This window comes from Simochromis diagramma, unplaced genomic scaffold, assembly GCF_900408965.1.
Source record: "Simochromis diagramma unplaced genomic scaffold, fSimDia1.1 OVJJ01000474.1, whole genome shotgun sequence".
NCBI classification, from domain to species: Eukaryota; Metazoa; Chordata; class Actinopteri; order Cichliformes; family Cichlidae; genus Simochromis; species Simochromis diagramma.
The window spans coordinates 209892-227552 of record NW_024387298.1 but is presented as its reverse complement, the minus strand read 5'-3'; the positions used below and the strand labels follow the sequence as shown (position 1 = coordinate 227552).

Here is a 17661-nt window from a genome sequence, read left to right as displayed (position 1 = left end):
TTTACAAAGATGTTCTTTCTTTATTCTATGCGTTTTCCAGTTCCATATAAACGACATAATAATGGCATCCAACTTTTTGAAGAAAGATTTGGGCAAAAAATCGGGATATTTCGGACCAGGTACAGATATTGTGGGAGAAAGACCTTATTGAGTTCACTCTTCCTATAAATGAGATAGGGAGCGTCCTCCAAAACTGGATGTTGTTTTTTAGCTTCTCCAGTAGAGGGAGACAGTTTTCTTTCACTAGTGAACTACATTTTCTTGTTATTGAGATGCCCAGATATGTAATTTTTTCACAAGTTATTTTAAATGGTAGAGATGTAAGCCACTCACTACTTTCAGATTTGATGGGCAATACTTCACTTTTCCCCCAGTTGATCCTGTAACCGGCGAAGGGGCCAAATCTTGTCCCAATTAAGAGATAGGGCCACTCCACATGATCAAATGCCTTTTCGGCATCTAAGCTGAGTATAAGTAGATCCTGTTGCACCTTAGAGGAGTGAATTATATTAAATAGACGCCTTAGATTATTAAAGGAACTCCTATCTGGTATAAAGCCTGTTTGATCTGAATGTACCAGTTTATCTATCACCATACTGAGTCTACTCGCTAGTGTTGCAGCCAGGATGTTCTGATCCAAATTTAATAAAGAGATAGGTCTATATGATCCCACTTCCTCCAAGACTTTACCTTTTTTGGGGAGTACAGTAATAACTGCTTCATTCAATGTTGGTGGTAAGGTGCCCACTTTGTATGCATGGTTGCACAGTTTAAACAGATATGGAGCAAGTTTGATCTTAAACTGTTTGTAAACCCATCTGGGTCTGCACTCTTACCATTTGTAATACACCGATAGATTTAGTCATTTCTTTCGTTGTAATCTCGGCATGTAATCTTTATGTAATCATGTAATCTTTAGTTGTAATGCCGAGATTTTTGTTTTTAATTCATGTCCTTATTTGCATACCACAGGTCAGAGCGGACACTGTGTCCTGTTGTGACAGCCTGTGGGCTGTAGCCTCGTTTTCTTGTTTTCTTGTTGTTTCTGTGGCTGCTGTGGTCAATACAAATATGAAAGCATTCATTTATTTGATTATTGAATTTGTTTGTCTAGTTTCGTGCCTCCTGTCAGCAGAATGAACTTAAAAAGTAAAGTAAGTTTACTTTTTTACACAAACAACTCAAATCAAAAATGGACTCACTCTATTTGCAAAACAGTGAATGTAACACATGTAAAATTAACTGAGCTTCTAACGTGTTTTTAACGCCTGTTGACTAAATACAGCACAGCTCCAGAAACAGCAAAGACAAAGAAATGAGACTGTGACGGGACAGAAACTGTTGAGCTGCAGGACGTTGAGAGGGCAGAGCAGCAAATACTTTGCATGTACTGAAGGTCTGGATCACATGCTGAAGAATCTGTCGTCACTCTGATGTTCAGACTGGCTGTTTGCTGTGTGGCTGGATGACGATGAACTGATCCCAGTTCAGTCTGTACGCCTCTTGTTTCTGTGTGATGGAGGATCACAGGTCGCTTTCTGCTCCTCTGTCTCTCTTCTGTTTCTCTACCCGTCGAGCTGCAAGAGACAGAAATGAATATAAGATGTTGGATGATCACAAAGCACCTTAGAAAACCAACAAACATCTGCACTAAAGCTGAATCATGTTACACTTCAGTGAGTCTGAAAACAGTGATGATGAGAGCACAGAGGCTCTTTGAGCTCGTCCACCTTTCCTCCAGGTAACAGCAGGGATGCTGATCATGATGATGAAGCAGAGCAGTCCAATCAGTGTGCGGACAGTCATGTGACACAGGTGATCAGCAGCTGGAGGACAAAGAAACATCTGGAATCAGAGCCTCATCCACCACACCAGGATTTGGATTTGGAGGTGGTGGAGATGGGCGTGGTGGAGGTGGGGCTGGTGGAGGTGGAGGTGGGGGCAGTTGGGGTGGTGGAGGTGGAGGTGGTGCCTTTTTCCTTCCAGCTCCACAGTTTGTCAGGAGGCAGAAACAGCAGTTTGAGGTATCAAAGTGTTTTTGAATGACCGTGGAACCAGGAGATAACAGCAGTCACAACATGAATTGTGTGATGTGCAACAAAAACATCTGGTATCACAACTGAATAGTAAAGTACACCCTCCCCCACTCGCCCCCAGCCATTCTTTGCACGTGTTAGTTTCTTTGTTTCCACTTCCTGTTTTATTTCGCTCGCTGCTTTTCTCTGCCACCTCGGGTATTTCCCTTTTTTGCCTCATGCTGAAGGATGTCTTATTTCCTAAAATGAATGAGGAGGAGCTACATCCAAGGATACATAGGTCTATCCTGTCAGAGATAAAGGAGGCATAATGCACAGCTGGAATATACAAACCACAACAAGGACTCTTTCCCCCTTCTCATTTTATAATTACACGTCCTCAATAAAAGAGCTTGATGTTACCTGATGGGATCACGGTCAGCTGTCCCCGAGTCTGAGACGGCAGCTCTCTGAATGTACAGGGACTTGTCTGCAAACACACTGTAATGTTTAAATCGATCATCGTGTTTCGTGTTCCAGGAACCGTAAGCTGTAAGTACACCGACCCGCCTTCCAGCACTCTCTCTGCTCCACGTCACTTTGCCCCTTACAGAGCGACGGCAGCTCAGAATGACCTGCTGATTCTCCTGAACGGCTTCATGGATGAAACCTGCAAACACAGAATTCGTAACAAGACTGACCATTTACCTGCCCGATGCAGCGAGAGGACATAGAGTCCGCCAGTACAAACCAAGAGCTCACAGTTTAACACAGACCGTCATGAAAACAGTGAAACAAGGAGCAGATTAAACTGTTTGGTTTCAGTAAATGTGCAAAGTTCTTACCTTTAGTGACATTAGACCCAAGAATGAAGACAATAGGACTGCAGATGATGTTCACCTTCATGTCAGGATGGACAGAAATGATTCACGAAAGGCCGACAACAGGAACCCTGAGGTCACATATGTAGGTCTCTGGTGTGAGCTCTTTTTATACATAGCATCTAAACCACAACAAAACACAGTGTGCAGTGTTGGTGTGACACTAAAGGTGGACACACATATGTACGATTGTTTCTGTTGGTGTCACAGATCTCGGGGTTGGACACTGTCCTGAGTCTTTGACTGAGTCTGGTTTTCCAGCAATTAACTGAAGAAACGCAAAGATTTCTACTCAACAAAGTGAAACAGAAAACCAAGTCACGTGACTCTGCATCCAGGTGCTTATTATGAATCATAACCTTACCAACTTTAATCTCAGTGATCTACAGGACATACTCGTATAAGCTGCATGTGTAGAATCATTTTAGTCCAAGTAGAGGTTTGAAACCTTGTTCCACTATGGAAGCATCTACCACCATGTTTTCAGACTCTTAAATTTAGGATTCTTTGATTATAATAATGGATACATCGTTTCTGCTGCACCAGATTTCATTCATCAACAAAATTACTGTGATGTGACTGTCAGTCATTTGCACGTTTAAAGGTTTCAATAGTCCGAGCTGTGAAATAGAGCGTGCACGTTCATTTGCTCTCAGAAAACCACATGAGCTCACTCACCACAGACCTTCAGTGCACAGCACAGGTTAGACCGCTGGGTTAGTTTAGTGCGACAACAAAACCAGGTGCATGTGTTTGGTCTGTGCTGTCACACTGACCTTGGTCCTGTGAAAGTCTCTGTGTTTAGTCCCATTTTCACCTTGAAACAGTCCCTTACAGGAAAATCCAGGAACAGACGGCAAAAACATGTTTTTGAAATTCCTGTTTGTCTGCAGCAGATCACAGCACACCTGTGATCACCTGACATGTCTGCTCACACACCATTTTATTTTACAGCTGGAAACTTTTATTTATTTTTATTAACGCTCCGAGTGCGTCACTAGGAGGCGCTGTGCTCCACCTTCCACATAAAAGCCACAGCAGTACACCGGAAAGCAGCTGCAGCTCTCTGAGTTCCTCATTAAAACTTCCCCCTGCAGCGCGCAGCACCTGCGCCATCCTCAGGTGTGCTCCCCGTGGTTAATAAAAACAGAACCCTCGTGAGAGGCTGCAAGCTGCCGCTTTGTCCCCACTCACGCTGCACTGTTATGTAACGACTCCCACGCTTCATCCCCAAAACTAAAAATGAGAGCCCCATGCCAGCCCCGCTAGCATCGTTTACTACCACGCGGGTTGTTTTGTTTATGTGTGCACACCGGCTTCTTCTTAAATTCGTCCACAAACTGGACATAACGCAGAAATCACATCTCTCTGCCTGGATCCACGTGAGTTCACCAAAACTGTTTTTCTACTTCTAAGCCGTGATTGGCTCCCCTTGCCTGTCAAACCCTGACATTCCTAGCGTTCACTGGCTTGCTACACATGTCAATCAAAATACGACAATTCGATTGGACCGAATCACCTTTAAAGCCCTTCCTCACTTGTTCTTCTCAACGATAGGCTCCCTGGCAACCCAATAGTAGTCCCTGAATCCTCCTATTGGCCCAATATTTAGTCAATCACACATCCCTGTGCTGTGATTGGCTTCTCTAGCAGACGTGGGTGGTAGCTCTGCCCAAAAGAAGCGTTTCCTTGTGCTGTCATATGCGACGTAAAAGGGAAGGACCTACAGTTCAAGCGGATACAGAAAGTTGACATAAATAAGGAAATTTAGAGCAAATATATATTTGATTAGTTTGAATTATAAATGATATCTGTACATCACACCGCCCAGCTATCTTGATGCGGACGCTGGAGGCGCTAATCTGTCTGTTTGTTTAGCTAGCTGCTATCGAGCCTCCTGCTCTTCAAACACACCGCCTGCGGGGCGATGAGTACGGATCTGTTGTCGGACTTGGACAGCCGCTTCTTCGCGGATAACCTGCTGACGAGCGAAGACTGGGGTGAGGCAGCATTTTGAAGCATTAAGGGTGAGGCTGAAGCATTCAGAGGAGGCTGACGTGATAGCGGGGGTGTGGATGCATCGAGAAGGCGAGGCGACGCAAACGGGGTCGTCGGAGCGTCTTCGGCGCTCATTGTTCCCACCGTGACATCTGTGTTCACGACAGAACTGGTCAAATATATTCGTATATGATGATTTTTGGGTTGTGTTAGAGCGCACGCGACTGCAGGGCTGTCCTGTGCACGCGCTTCCTCCTTCAGCCTGCTCGCCCGGACGCGCCGGTGTGTTCAACACGTTGGCTGGAAACGTGAGCTCGCTTTAATTTAACCGCACACTTCGCCCTCTGCGTGTTGTTCCCCCATTTCCGCTAAAAACCCCGCATTAAACCGCGTACTGTTGACATGTTTCAGGGCAAAGCTCGAGCCGCGGTCAGGGGGAGGAAGAGGGCTGTCACGACTGTCGTGATCAGCGCACGCTGTTATCGCGATATCTGCTGGAAACTGGTTAAAAAACCTCATCAGCCTCCTCTTATCTCCAGCTTCACAATAACCCCGAGAAAGGTGGTGTAGGCAGGTGGAGGGTGTGCTGTCCTGAGTTCCCTTTGTTAGAATAACATGTCATGGATAACCAGTCAGATAGAACAGCCGTGCTGTAGATGTAGCTCTCTCTGTTATGTTAACATTTTTAAATAAAAAAACACGTTTCCAGGATTTACCTGCCTGTTAAACAGTGAAGTAGGTTTACAACCCGTTTTATTGTAGCTGTTAGACCACAGAACTTATAGCGCCCTGCCGCTGCGGTAAATACAGTTTCATCTAATCTCAGGTGAGATTAGATGAAACTTTAATGATCCCCCTGAGAGAAGTGGGTCAGAGCAGCAGCAGGAAGAGTGAATACACCTGAGAACAAGAGACGCTTATAAAGGACAATAACGTGTAAAACACAGCTATTTCTGACCAAAGTGCATGCATGCTGTAAGTATGCACACAGCAGCACAGGAGGCGGAGTCATCAAATATAAACTTCTGTGTGTAAAAAGTTTAGTTTTTTTATTTTGTTGGTAAGAGAAACTCTGCTATTATTATCCACAGATCAGTGTGTACTTATCAGCTTCTAGAAAATAAAATGGTATCAGCATCTATAAACATGACAAAACAGTAAGATGAGACATGAGAAACACCATTCAGCCCTGCTGTGTGTTAATGGTGTATAGTTTGTCCACAAGGGGGCACTCTGCAGCTTCCTCGTTGATAACAGCTATCAGAACATTTAATCTTTTTTAATCACAAAAATATCCTGTATTAGTCAGTAAATCATTTTAAAATCTGTGATCGTAGCGTCTCTGAGCTCGAGTTCTGGGATACTCGAATACTTTACGCCGTCTCCGGCTGAGCTGATGGACTCATTTCTAGTCCTGTCCATCTGCTCACACTTCAGCTCCGCCTCCCGTCTCCAAACCATCACAGCAGGTCTCACCTCCATCTTTAAACCTGCTGCTGTCCTTCTGTCACAAATCCTGTGCAGAGATCTGGAGGATTCATAAAAAGTAAAGGTCACATGCAGATTTTTTGAGTGCTGCTCTGACAGCATGTGGCTTCAAACTCCAGAGGTGTGAGGAAAGCATGACGGGAGAAGCAGAGTTGACACAATCGCGGTGTGTGCGTGGTTGAAGCTGGTTTTGTTTTCTCTCATGTATGTGGACTCGTGTCTCCTGCAGATGCCTGCCTGTTCCAGTGTGAGAGCATGGAGGAGGGCGAGGACGGGGACTTCGGCCGAGGCTTGAAATACGACGCATCGGTACGTTCGACACACAAAGCTCACGCTCTGCTTTCTGTGCACGCCTCACATTGAACCCGACACCCTGCGACCAGCACTTTGATGAAATCCAGTGTGTAGCTCTGCTGCTACACTTACAGCTAATCCTAGATCATCAGCACTGTCAGATGATGTAAAACCAAAGTGTTCAGCCGCAACATTAAAACCACCTGCCTGATACTGAGCAGTGAAGACGGCTGTGAGCCTGCAGGGCTGTGTGGGCTCTGCCTCTGGGACCGGGCCTGCTGTGACTCGCTGGGCACATTTGCGTAGCCTCACAGAGCTGTGAGCTCATTATTTGACTGTCTGATATGTATGAAAATGACGACGCTGAGCCCAGCGATCGCTGCCTGATTGGATCTTTCGAGTTGCTGCACTGCTTCCCTGATTCGTCACTCCACTATCACATGACCCGTTTCCAGAGGAAAACAAACACATCCTGGATAGCAGGAGATCAACATGTACAAGAATAAACGGACAAATAATTTCTGAAGTAGGGATCATTTGAGTTTTAACAGATAAATTGATTTTGCTCAACTACAGCAGCTTTGCATGAGTGACGGTTTAAAATAAGCCTTCTTATACTTCCACTGGACCTCACTGCAGCTGCTCAGTTCATAAGCTGTCTGAAGTGAACAGTTTGAGTTTGCCCCACAAACAGGTTTGAAGAGCAGGGGCGTGGTTTCTGTGGCCGAGACCTCCATATAAGGAATATTTCCCCTCTGTGGCTTCAGCTGCATCAAGAGTGGGAAACAGCTGAGACTTCTAGACATGTTTAATATCTACATCAGCCATCGTAGCTGCACAGTCAGGAAGACAAAGAAAAGCAGAAGAAGCTTTTTTTAACACCAGAATCTTTGTTTGCTTTGTTTGCTTGTTTTTTAAATAGAAAAAAAACGAAACTTTCAAAGTAAAAGTTTGTTTTTCTGGATTTTGGTTCTTCAGATTAAAAGTCTCTGAAACAGACTGACACATGGCTGTTTTGGTTAGCAAGCTGCTGTGAATGCAGTGTTTGCTAGTTTAGCTGTGAGCTTAAAGTGCTGCAGATGGTGATTAATAATTGTTATGACTTTAACGATCAGCGGTGACGTGGCGTGTGTTGCGGAGCTGCTTCCTGGTTGAAGCTGCAGGTTCAGCAGGATGTTTCCTGGTGTTTTGTTATCTGTGATCTGCAGGACGTGACCGACAAGTTTACTGAATTGCAAACAGTTTCTGCAAACGTCCCACCTTAAAATAACGATGGAAATATTTGGCGTGCTGCTTTGGCCCTCAGTGAGGAGAAATGTTTGCTTCATGTTTATCACCTGCTTCCTGTGACCTTTGACCTGAATTGAGTTTCCACATCACAGCTCCTGATGCTTCATGCTTCAGCAGATTTACGTCCTCACAGAAACTCAACTTTTTGTCTGAGTTGTTGTAACTGCAGATCACAGCTCCGCCCACTTTGCTGCTTTGGTGACAGCGGTGTGATAATGAGACACACACACACTCTCGTTTTGGTATCTTAGTGAGGACATCTAATTGACATAGGCGTTCCCTATCTGCTAACCGTTAAATATGAATGCCTAACCCAACTGTGACCCTGACACTAACCCTCGTGAAGACGGGCACGTTTGGGCTGTTGGTCCCCACAAAGATATCTAAACAGGCGCACGCACACACACACAGTTGATTGTTTACTTTCTTTGCTCTCTCTCTCTCTCTCTCTCTCTCTCTCTCTCTCTCTCTCTCTCTCCCTCTCTCTCTCTCAGTTCGACAATGACCTCGTGCTCACCCTCGATCCTGACAACCCTACGTCGCCCTGGCGACACCTTGACGACAACCTTCTCACAGGTACATGGCGGTCAGCGGACCGTGGCGACCTTAAACCACCACAGTTTAGTGTGAGTTTGATGTAAATGAGCTGTTTCCTGTGTGTGTTTTCTTTGAAGCTGACGCTCCGGCCATTAAAAATGAAATGACAATAACGCAGCCGCTGCCGGTGGAGATGTGTAAGTCCCTGCCGGGTTTCTTTTCATCGGGTTTTGGATCGTTTGTACGTTTCCTGTGGTTTCACTGTTTGTCGTGTGCAGTGTTTCAGGTGAAAGCAGAGCCTCCCTCGCCCCCGTCCTCGCTCGAGTCCGAGTGCTCGGCCTCTCCACCTGACCCACAGGTGTGTCTCAGTCAGTGGGTATATTACAGAAAGCTAATGAACACAGACGGGTTTGTTGTGGCGGTTAAAAAGATGTCCTCGTTTCTCTCTCCTGCTCAGATCACCGTTAAAGGCGAAAATCCTCCGACTCCTCCCTACATGTACGGAGACGTGCTGTCGCCTCCTCTAGGGTCCATGGAGGTTACCGTAGCAACAACAGCACCCCCAACACAAACCCAGATTGCTGCGGTGACACAGACGCAGCTCCAGGCGCCGCTGACGACGCCGATCCCGGCGGTCATCGGCGGGTTACAGACGCAGGCTACAGGTACGACCGCTCGCCCGCTTATCCACTGAAAGCAGCCAATGGGAAAGTTGGGTGTGGTTTGGTTGCTTTGGTGATTGGTGCACGAGCGCAAGTTTTCCAGGTGTGGCTACAGAGGACCAGTGTTAGCTTAATGAGCAGCTTCCCTGGCTGGGAGTCATGCTCCACGTCAGGAAGCATCAGAAACATCAGGCCTGCTTCTCCAGCTTCGTGTAATCAAATGTAACCTTTGTCCAAGAATCAGACCAAAACAAGAAGAACGTCTCGGAGGCGCCTGGTTAGCTGCTGTGACGCTGAGGTCAGACTTTAGCCTTTTGACACAGTGATGGACAATCTGAAGCTCAAAGTCTGATTCAGGGTTCTCAGTTTAATGAGCTGTGATCAGCTGATGGCCATGGAGTGATGTAACAGCGACGCGTTCAGAGTTCATCAACCTGCAGGCTGATGACGAGCTGCTGATTCAAGCTTGATGTTCAGTAATAACCAGCAGGCAGAAAGCGTCGCTGCAGGGAGGCTGTTAGAGGTGTGTGTGTGTGTGTGCGTGCATGTGTGCGCGCGTGTGTGTGTGTGCGTGTGTGTGCACACTGATACACACCTATAGGGGAGGTCGGGTCTCTTGTTTTGCATAACTGCACTTTAAACATAAAAGTTATTTTTAGGCAGGCGACGTCATACGAGCTGCAAAAATGAGCGAATGTCTGTGTGCAGATTGTATCCTGCTTGGTGTTGTTTGTTCGTGGCCGCTGCACACGTCGGTCTAAAAACAGGATGTTCCCGTGCTGGTTGACTTTGGCTCTGAGCTGCACTTCAGTGTGAAGCAGCTGTGGACGAGTCAGCGAGCACAGCACCGGCCCTTTGTGTGAGAGGTGAAAGAGTTCAGGTGTGTGAGCTCTGCCTCAGTGGCTCTCTGCTGTTTCCAGGTGTAAGCCTGCTCAGAGAGCCGGTGTGAATAAGGCAGCAGCTGAAAGCAGCTTTTATCTGAACTGTGGGGAAAACGGAGCGTCGGCGGGTCGCTCGAGCTTTCATGTTTGGGCTCTGCCTGAAGGGAAAGCTCTCAGTTTACTGGGCGACATGGAGGTGGAGCCTGAACATAATAGGTCAGTCCCAACAGACATGAATGTCTCATCTGCTGCAACCTGATCCTGGTTAAAGGCAGAGAAAAGGCGAGTGTATCATCATCATCATCACCACAGCGACTCACTCTGAGGCTCGCCGCTCACCTTAAAGTGTCTCTAATGAACATCAGAGGGTTTGGATTATAAATCCTGGCAGTGATGGCTGTATGAAAGCACACGCTGGTGTCACGTTAGCTTACCTCTGTATGCGTGTGTGCGCTCGGTCAGCAGGATGCGGAGGAGTTTAAATCCTGCTCAGGGTCAGATCGTCGGGTAACCATGACAGCGAGAGGACATCACTGAGTGAAATATGTTTCCAGAAGTTTCTGAGTGATTGAACTCAAACTGCTGTGTTTATCTTCTAAAATCAAGTTTGTCATTAAAAGTTTGGAGCATTTCCTGCTCTGTTGTGGACGGCACGCCTGCAGCTCTGCAGCTCTGCAGCTCTGCAGCTCTGCAGCTCTGCAGCGCCTCCACACCGGTTGTTCTGTGCGACGCACGCTAACAAACCTGTTTGTGTCCTTTGGATTAACTGCAGCGTGCGCGCTCCGTCCTGTTTGCATGCTGAGCCTTGGCGTCGGGTTTCACTCACGCTGTCGTTTAACCAAAGAGCCGCGAGGCTCCAGTCTGACCTGTGAGCGCCGCTGCGGCCTCTGTTAAAGGGCGCCGTTTTAACCTCTGACGCCGCCTCTTTGTCTCTTTCAGTCTTGCCGAGCTCGGCCACGTTAAAGGCCAACACCATCCTGAGCACCAAACCCCCCATCCAGCCCCGACCCGTGTGCGTCGCCACCCTCCCCGTCTCCCAGACCGCCACGCCGGCCAAGGCGCTCATACTGCAGGGCCTCCCCTCCATGGACCAGACCAGACCTGGTAACAACATCCTGTTTCTTCCTTTACTAATCCTTCTGTTTATTTCCTTTCCCATCAGTTTCTTTTATACATATCTACTTTTATGTTTCATATCTAAATAATTTAATTTATTATTATTATAAGTTAATATATTAATTTATTTCTGCCTTTGCTTTTCGTGGCGTTTCACTTTGTGCAGCTGATTTAATAACGTAGTCGGGGAATGAGTGATGACGGAGGGATGCTGGAGTCCGACCGTTAACGTTCCTAAACAGTCATGTGTTCAGTTCTCGTGTGTCGAGGATGCTCTGAGCGGATTCGTCTTCATCTTCTCCTCTTCCTCCTCCAGTCGTCATCTCTCCGTCCGTCTGCCTCGGCTCCACGCCGGCCATCGTCAAAATGGAGCCCGTCTCTCCCAGCATCCCCCAGCACTGCTCCAGCCCCACGGCCCCGCCCACCAGCAAACCCATCGTCCCAGCGACCACGACTTTGCCCGGCAACAGCTCGAACGACATCGATGTGAGTACAGCACTGACGTTACAGCCAGTACCCAGAATTCCTCTCTGAGCCTGTGAACGGATTACATCACACAACTTTCACACGGCTCCTCCTCTTCTTCCTGTCCTCTCTTTTTAACTTCCTCCTTCCTGTTTCCCCTCACTGACCACCTCCTCCTCCTCAGATGAAAGTGCTGAAGCGGCAGCAGAGGATGATAAAGAACCGCGAGTCGGCCTGCCAGTCGAGGAAGAAGAAGAAGGAGTACCTGCAGAACCTGGAGGCTCAGCTGAGGGAGGCCCAGCAGGAGAACGAACGGCTCCGCAAGGAGAACCAGGCACTGAGGGAGAGACTGGCAGGGAAGGAGGTGAGACTCCAAGAAACATCACAACACACGAGTGGAAGGTTTGATGGAGGATCAGGATTAGAAACCGCGCGTGAACCTTTCTGCCTGCTGTTAAACTGTAAACGCCGGGAGCAGCAGGACAGCAGCGGACACACCGGTTGGTGGAGTCCTGCGAGCTGGACGTTCTGGTTGTTCGTGTTTTCCCTCTCAGCTCTTCAGCTTCACGCCATTCCTCAGCCTTGTGATAAGGATCTGATGCGTGACAGCAGCATCAGAGCGCCAAGCGTGGCGTTCAGCGTAATGTCGCTCAACCTGCTGCTGAGTGAGGAACGTTCTGTGAGACACAGCGTCTCTGCGTAACGACACTGAATGATCTGCTGAGGGAGCCAAAACCACCAACAGGAAGTAACTGAGACAAAAGGGGAGGAGTCAGACGAATAAGAACAGAGTCAGATGGACCTGCTGCGTCAGCGTTCAGGGTCATTCTCTCATCGTGTTCGTGTCATTTCAGGGCGCCGAATCGGCGAGTAACAAGAGAGCCGTGTGTGTCATGGTCGTCCTCCTCTTCATGACCTTCAGCTTCGGACCCGTCAGGTATCGTTTGCGACTCGTCGTGAAAATATTTGCCGCCGCAGATGTCGGCGCCGCTTTTGATCAGCACGTTCTGTTCTGCATCACAGCATCACAGACAGGAAGCTGGCGACGGGTCTGCACGAAGACGTGGTGTCGTTTACAGGACGCCGGCTGCTGGAGATCGAACAGCGCCAGCAGGCGCCGCCGCCGCTTACCAACGAGGTGGAGGACAAGACGGAGACGGAGGAGGACGGAGGAGACGAGCGATGGAAGAGAGCGGAGGCGAAATACGCCGCAGAGCCGTATCAGTTCAGGTGAGAGGAAGCTGATGTCGGCGTTTTGTGACATCACTGCGACTGTCGGCTTTGAGTGTTTGTGCTGCCATCACACCACAGGAGCAGCTCTGAATACAGAGCGCTTCAGCAGAGGCGGAGCTTTATCACACAGAGAGGTCAAGGGCCAACACCAGCCGCCCGCCACAGCAGCACACACACCCACTGATACACCAGTGGGTGTGTTGTGAAAGTGTCACGCTGTCACAGTTATCAGCTGACAGACACGTTTAACAGAAGCTCGCCTGCATCAGACCGTTTTCTCCACAACTGAAACAAACGTGTGTGTGTGTGTGTGTGTGTGTGTGCGTGGTGTGTGTGGTGTGTGTCTGTGTGTGCGTGCGTGCGTGAGTGTGTGTGCGTGCGCGCGTGTGCGTGCGTGCGTGTGTGTGTGTGCGTGTGTGCGTGCGTGTGTGCGTGTGTGTGTGTCTGTGTGTGCGCGTGTCTGTGTGTGTGTGCGTGCGTGTGTGTGCGTGCGTGTGTGTCTGTGTGTGTGCGTGTGTGTGTGTGTGCAGAAACCTGAGCGACGTGTTCAGTGATGTGAAGGACCTGGTCTGCAGGACATCGACCGTTACTTCACCTCCTCTGACTGCCGGCAGTTCAACCGCTCCGAGTCTCTCAGGTGAGTCTGACTGTGTTTGGATCTCCACGCTCACGCTGTGACTCGCGCTGTGGCTCGCGCTGTGGCTCGCGCTGATGTGAGGAGCTGCAGCTGTATTTAAACCTTCCTGCTTCTGTTTTCTTTGCTTCTTCTGAATTTTGCAGGCTGGCGGACGAGCTGAGAGGATGGGTCCATCGACACCAGATCGATCGCAAGAAGTCCGGAAAGCCGAAGATGGCTAAGAAGGCCAAAGTCGCCCAGGTGAGGAGTCTTCTTCATCTCCCAGAGTTTTAATCCTTTACTGGAGAACAGTAGTTGGTCTTCAGCTCACTGGGATCTGTGGTTTGTGTCACTTGTGTCTCGTTCTGCAGCAGAAAGCTCAGCAGAGGAAAACCAACTTCTCCAGATATCTGCCGATCCAGACTCACCGCTCCATAGAAAGGTACGACGCGCTCTTCATCGCCGAGCGCAGACCTGCTGATGGTGCAGCAGTCAGCCTCAGCGAGTCAGACAGGAAGTGACATACATGACCATCGTTTAAAGACTCTTTAAAAACATCCAAAGCTTAAATCGCTGAATGTTTCTGTGCTGCTGAAACTCAGTTATAAAATATTTGTGCTGATTGTTTAAAAAAACAACTTTTATTATAACGTGAGCTCATTTTAGCTGAGAGACATTTTTGCTGCGTTGTTGCATTAATGTTGGTTACTGTCCAGCCTGATGAGTCTCTCCCTGCTGCAGTCAGCTGCAGGTGCTTCCTGGTCCTGAGGTCACCTACAGCGACTTCCTGGACGCCATCGACCGCAGAGAGGACACGTTCTACGTGGTCTCGTTCAGACGGGTATGACACACACACACACACATACACACACACACACACACACACACACACACACACACACACACACACACACACACACACACACACACACACACACACACACACACACGCACACAGCAGCAGGCTCTCACAGCTGTGCGTGTTAAACGGCGTGTCTTCCTGCAGGATCACCTCCTGCTTCCGGCCATCAGCCACAACAAAACCAGCCGGCCCAAGATGTCCCTGGTGATGCCGGCCATGTCTGTAAACGGTGAGTGTGCACGCTGTGGCGCGACAGGCTGCAGTGCAGCTGTGAATCACTCGGCGAGCGCCGCCGTGCACAGCTGACTCGGTCACGGCGGCCCAGCGAGCGCCGCGCCCTCATGGTGAAGATAAAAGGCTGTCATTGGCTCAGCTGCTGTTCTTCTCCTTATTGATACAGCTGTCCTGATGATGATGATGATGATGATGATGATGGTGGTTACTGTTATTATCATTAACCAGCCGCTCTTCCTCCATCTCTCTCCTCTTCCTCAGAGAGCCTCTATAACTCATCTCAGGGCTACGAGATGATGATGCAGGTCGACTGCGAGGTCATGGACACTCGGATCGTCCCCATCAAGTCGTCCGCCGTCCCCCCCTCGCTCCGAGACCCGCCCCCGCCTCCCCCCTCCTCCCACGGCAGCTCCAACCATCACCACAGCAACCACACCTCGCTCCGAGGACGCCACCAGCACCACCCCTCCTCTTCCTCTCCGTCTCAGAGGCAGCCTTTACCCGCCCGCCGACGGACAGCTGAATACTTAATCAGCCAATCAGAAGGAGTCTGAAGGTCGGAGGTTAAAGGTTGGAGAAAGACTTGAAGTATAACCTCACTGTCCCTGCACCAGGTAACGGTTCCTCCTCCAGCAAACAGGAAGCTCCTCTCCGCACACAAGTCGAGCTTCCTGCCGTTTCCCAAAAGGTGAAAATTCAAGAAAACAAATTGAACGTGAGGACGTCCCACAAACGCCAGCATGTTTGTAAGAACGACAGCGGCGTGCATGCTGCGTTTTAATGTTTAACAGCGAGAACGCAGCGTGGAGAAACTGCTCCATGAAGCGCCCACAGCCACACATCTGTCACCTAAGCTCCGCCTTCTGTACCTCATAATTCAGACAGAGGACGAGCTGAGCTTCTTCTTTCACGTACAAACAGGAAGTCCGTTCTAATGCTCTGAAAGATCCGAGTAAACGTCAGAAATAAACTTTAAAGAATAAATTCAGCTCATTTACAGGATCAAGTGTAATGTTCATCCTTCAGAGACACCGAGCACAGCGCTGAGACGTTAACCGGCGCCAGCGTGTTTTTCACGTTTTAGTGAGTCGTAATTATGAGATACAGAAGCCCAGAGGAGCTGCAGCGCGTCTCAGCTGTCAGTCCGGCAGCTGCTGCATGAAGCAGGAGCCGCAAAGATGTGACGGCGTCCGTACGGCGCGAGGTGTGGCATCTAAAATATCGCCAGCAAAAAGCCAAACCAATAAAAATCCACTGAGAGTGAAACAAAAGCAGCTCGTTTGGTACTTTTGGATTTTCTGTGGTACAGCAGTGAAATCGTTTCTGCGTCGTGCGTCAGCCGTCGCCTTTATCAATGTTTTGTTTTTTATGCTTGTTTTGGTGCGGTTATTTAATAGTTGTAAATATGAGTGTAGATATTTTGTCACCTTTTTACTTTTTCTAATTTTTGTTTTTTCACAACAAAAAGTAAAAAAACAAACAAATATTTTGTATTTGTCGGACGGTCCGGCGTGACTCTGTGCTGGTCGTCTGAACTCGGGATTATCTCCTGATCTAAAATATTTATGGATATATATGCAGATTTTTGATCTTTATTATTGTACAGAATTAACGTGTAGAAAACTTCATACAATTTGTTTTATTGTGAAAAATCTTGGCCTGTTCTGCTCACTTCCTGTCTTTTTTTAAGTTTAGACTCTAACAGAGCAGCTTTGCATGATCCACAGTTCATAATAATCCTTCTTTATCTGATTCGGGGCCAGTTTATCCTCTGTGTGGAAAAATAAAAAGCTGCTTTGGCCACTCCCCTTTAACCTTTCTTTTGAATTTTGGGTGGGGCTTCTGTGGCTGAGATGACCATATTAGGGATGCTTTCTTTGTGACATCATCCAGAGCCACAAGGAGAAAAAAACTGCTGAAATTTTCCATTTGAGCTCCTGGATCATAGGACGATTGTCCATCAGGGCACATATGCTTGTGTTTACCACGAGCACGGAGGGCGGGGCAAGAGACCTGGCGGATGAAAGCAACCCCCAAATGTACAGAATAGCTCCGCCCCGCTGAGCCGACGGTGTGATTTGTTTTTGAGTATGTACAAAATTTTCAATCGTTTAAAAAGTTTAAAGCGCCCAAGTTTCACCCATCAGGGTCACGTTTGCTCAGCATTATGGGAAATGTAGTATCTGCAGCCTTTCTTACAGTGAACATGTGGGAAAACTTCCTCCTGTGTTAATGTCGTTTCACTTCATGGTGTTTTCCTTTTATACTGATGTTACTCTTCATGTGTGCAGAGAGGAACGTGGAGGATATGAAGGTGAACTTTTCCTTTTAATGGTGGTTTGAGTTTTAAAACACTGATGGAGCAGAAAAACGAGATTTGTCAGCTGCTCGTTGGTTCTTTCACACACAGTCGGCTCGTGTTTCACTTCCTGGTTTCTGTAATCTGAAAACGCACTGAAAGCTGTTACTGAACCTTTGGGGTGCTTGTTGATCAGCTGACATTATGACATCATGCATTTAGAGATGAATCCTCAGGAAATGTTCTGGTTTGTGTCTGTTCATCACAAGAATGACGTTTGAATTCTAAATGTGGTTCAGACGTAGTTTTATTCAAAACTCCGACCTTTGACCCGCTTTAAGAGCCCCCGTCTGCTCTGCAGCCTGTTCTTGTACAAACCAGAATGTGAGCTCGCTGAAGCTGCACATATGAAAATGTAAACTGTCCTTTTTTAATTAAAGGGAATAAAATCATGAATGTGTAAATATTTCACAGGCTCCTGCTGATTGGTCGCTGCCTTCATATTAGCAGGAAATGAATCAGAATCAGACGGCTGAAGGTTCAGAGCTGCGAGCTCCGAGGAAGCCGGGAGACTCACTGGCCCCTCACTCACTGACCTTTCACATCACAGACTCAACGGGGACTTTTATTTTTCTCACTGCTCACACTGGATTTTTAAAAAAAATTAATTGTTCACATTTAATTTCATAAGTCAGGGAGAAAAGAAAGCAGGTTGAGGAACAGACAGGAGAAAAGTCTGTCCATCCAGCAGAGGGCGCCAGAGCGCTGCAGACTGACACTCCATGAAAGA

At 47.9% G+C, this 17661-nt stretch overlaps 1 protein-coding gene and 1 long non-coding RNA gene across 2 annotated transcripts; one reads left to right on the top strand and one right to left on the bottom strand.

Annotated features, from left to right (window-relative positions):
• Positions 1-4074, bottom strand: LOC120716531. Its single transcript, XR_005691972.1, has 4 exons — positions 2861-4074; positions 2439-2685; positions 1731-1826; positions 1-1577 (listed from the first exon to the last, which is right to left on the bottom strand). It is a non-coding gene; the product is annotated as an uncharacterized LOC120716531 (long non-coding RNA).
• A 524-nt stretch (positions 4075-4598) lies between these two features.
• LOC120716530 (cyclic AMP-dependent transcription factor ATF-6 beta-like) lies at positions 4599-17340 on the top strand. Its single transcript, XM_040004043.1, is given in 18 exon segments — positions 4599-4896; positions 6612-6691; positions 8461-8542; positions 8641-8700; positions 8782-8861; positions 8961-9168; positions 10986-11150; positions 11479-11648; positions 11812-11991; positions 12482-12564; positions 12651-12857; positions 13391-13425; positions 13428-13497; positions 13641-13737; positions 13848-13918; positions 14218-14317; positions 14483-14567; positions 14834-17340. Coding segments are annotated over 18 exon segments (2139 nt in total). The 5' UTR covers positions 4599-4823; the 3' UTR covers positions 15127-17340.
• The last annotated feature ends 321 nt before the right edge of the window (positions 17341-17661 follow it).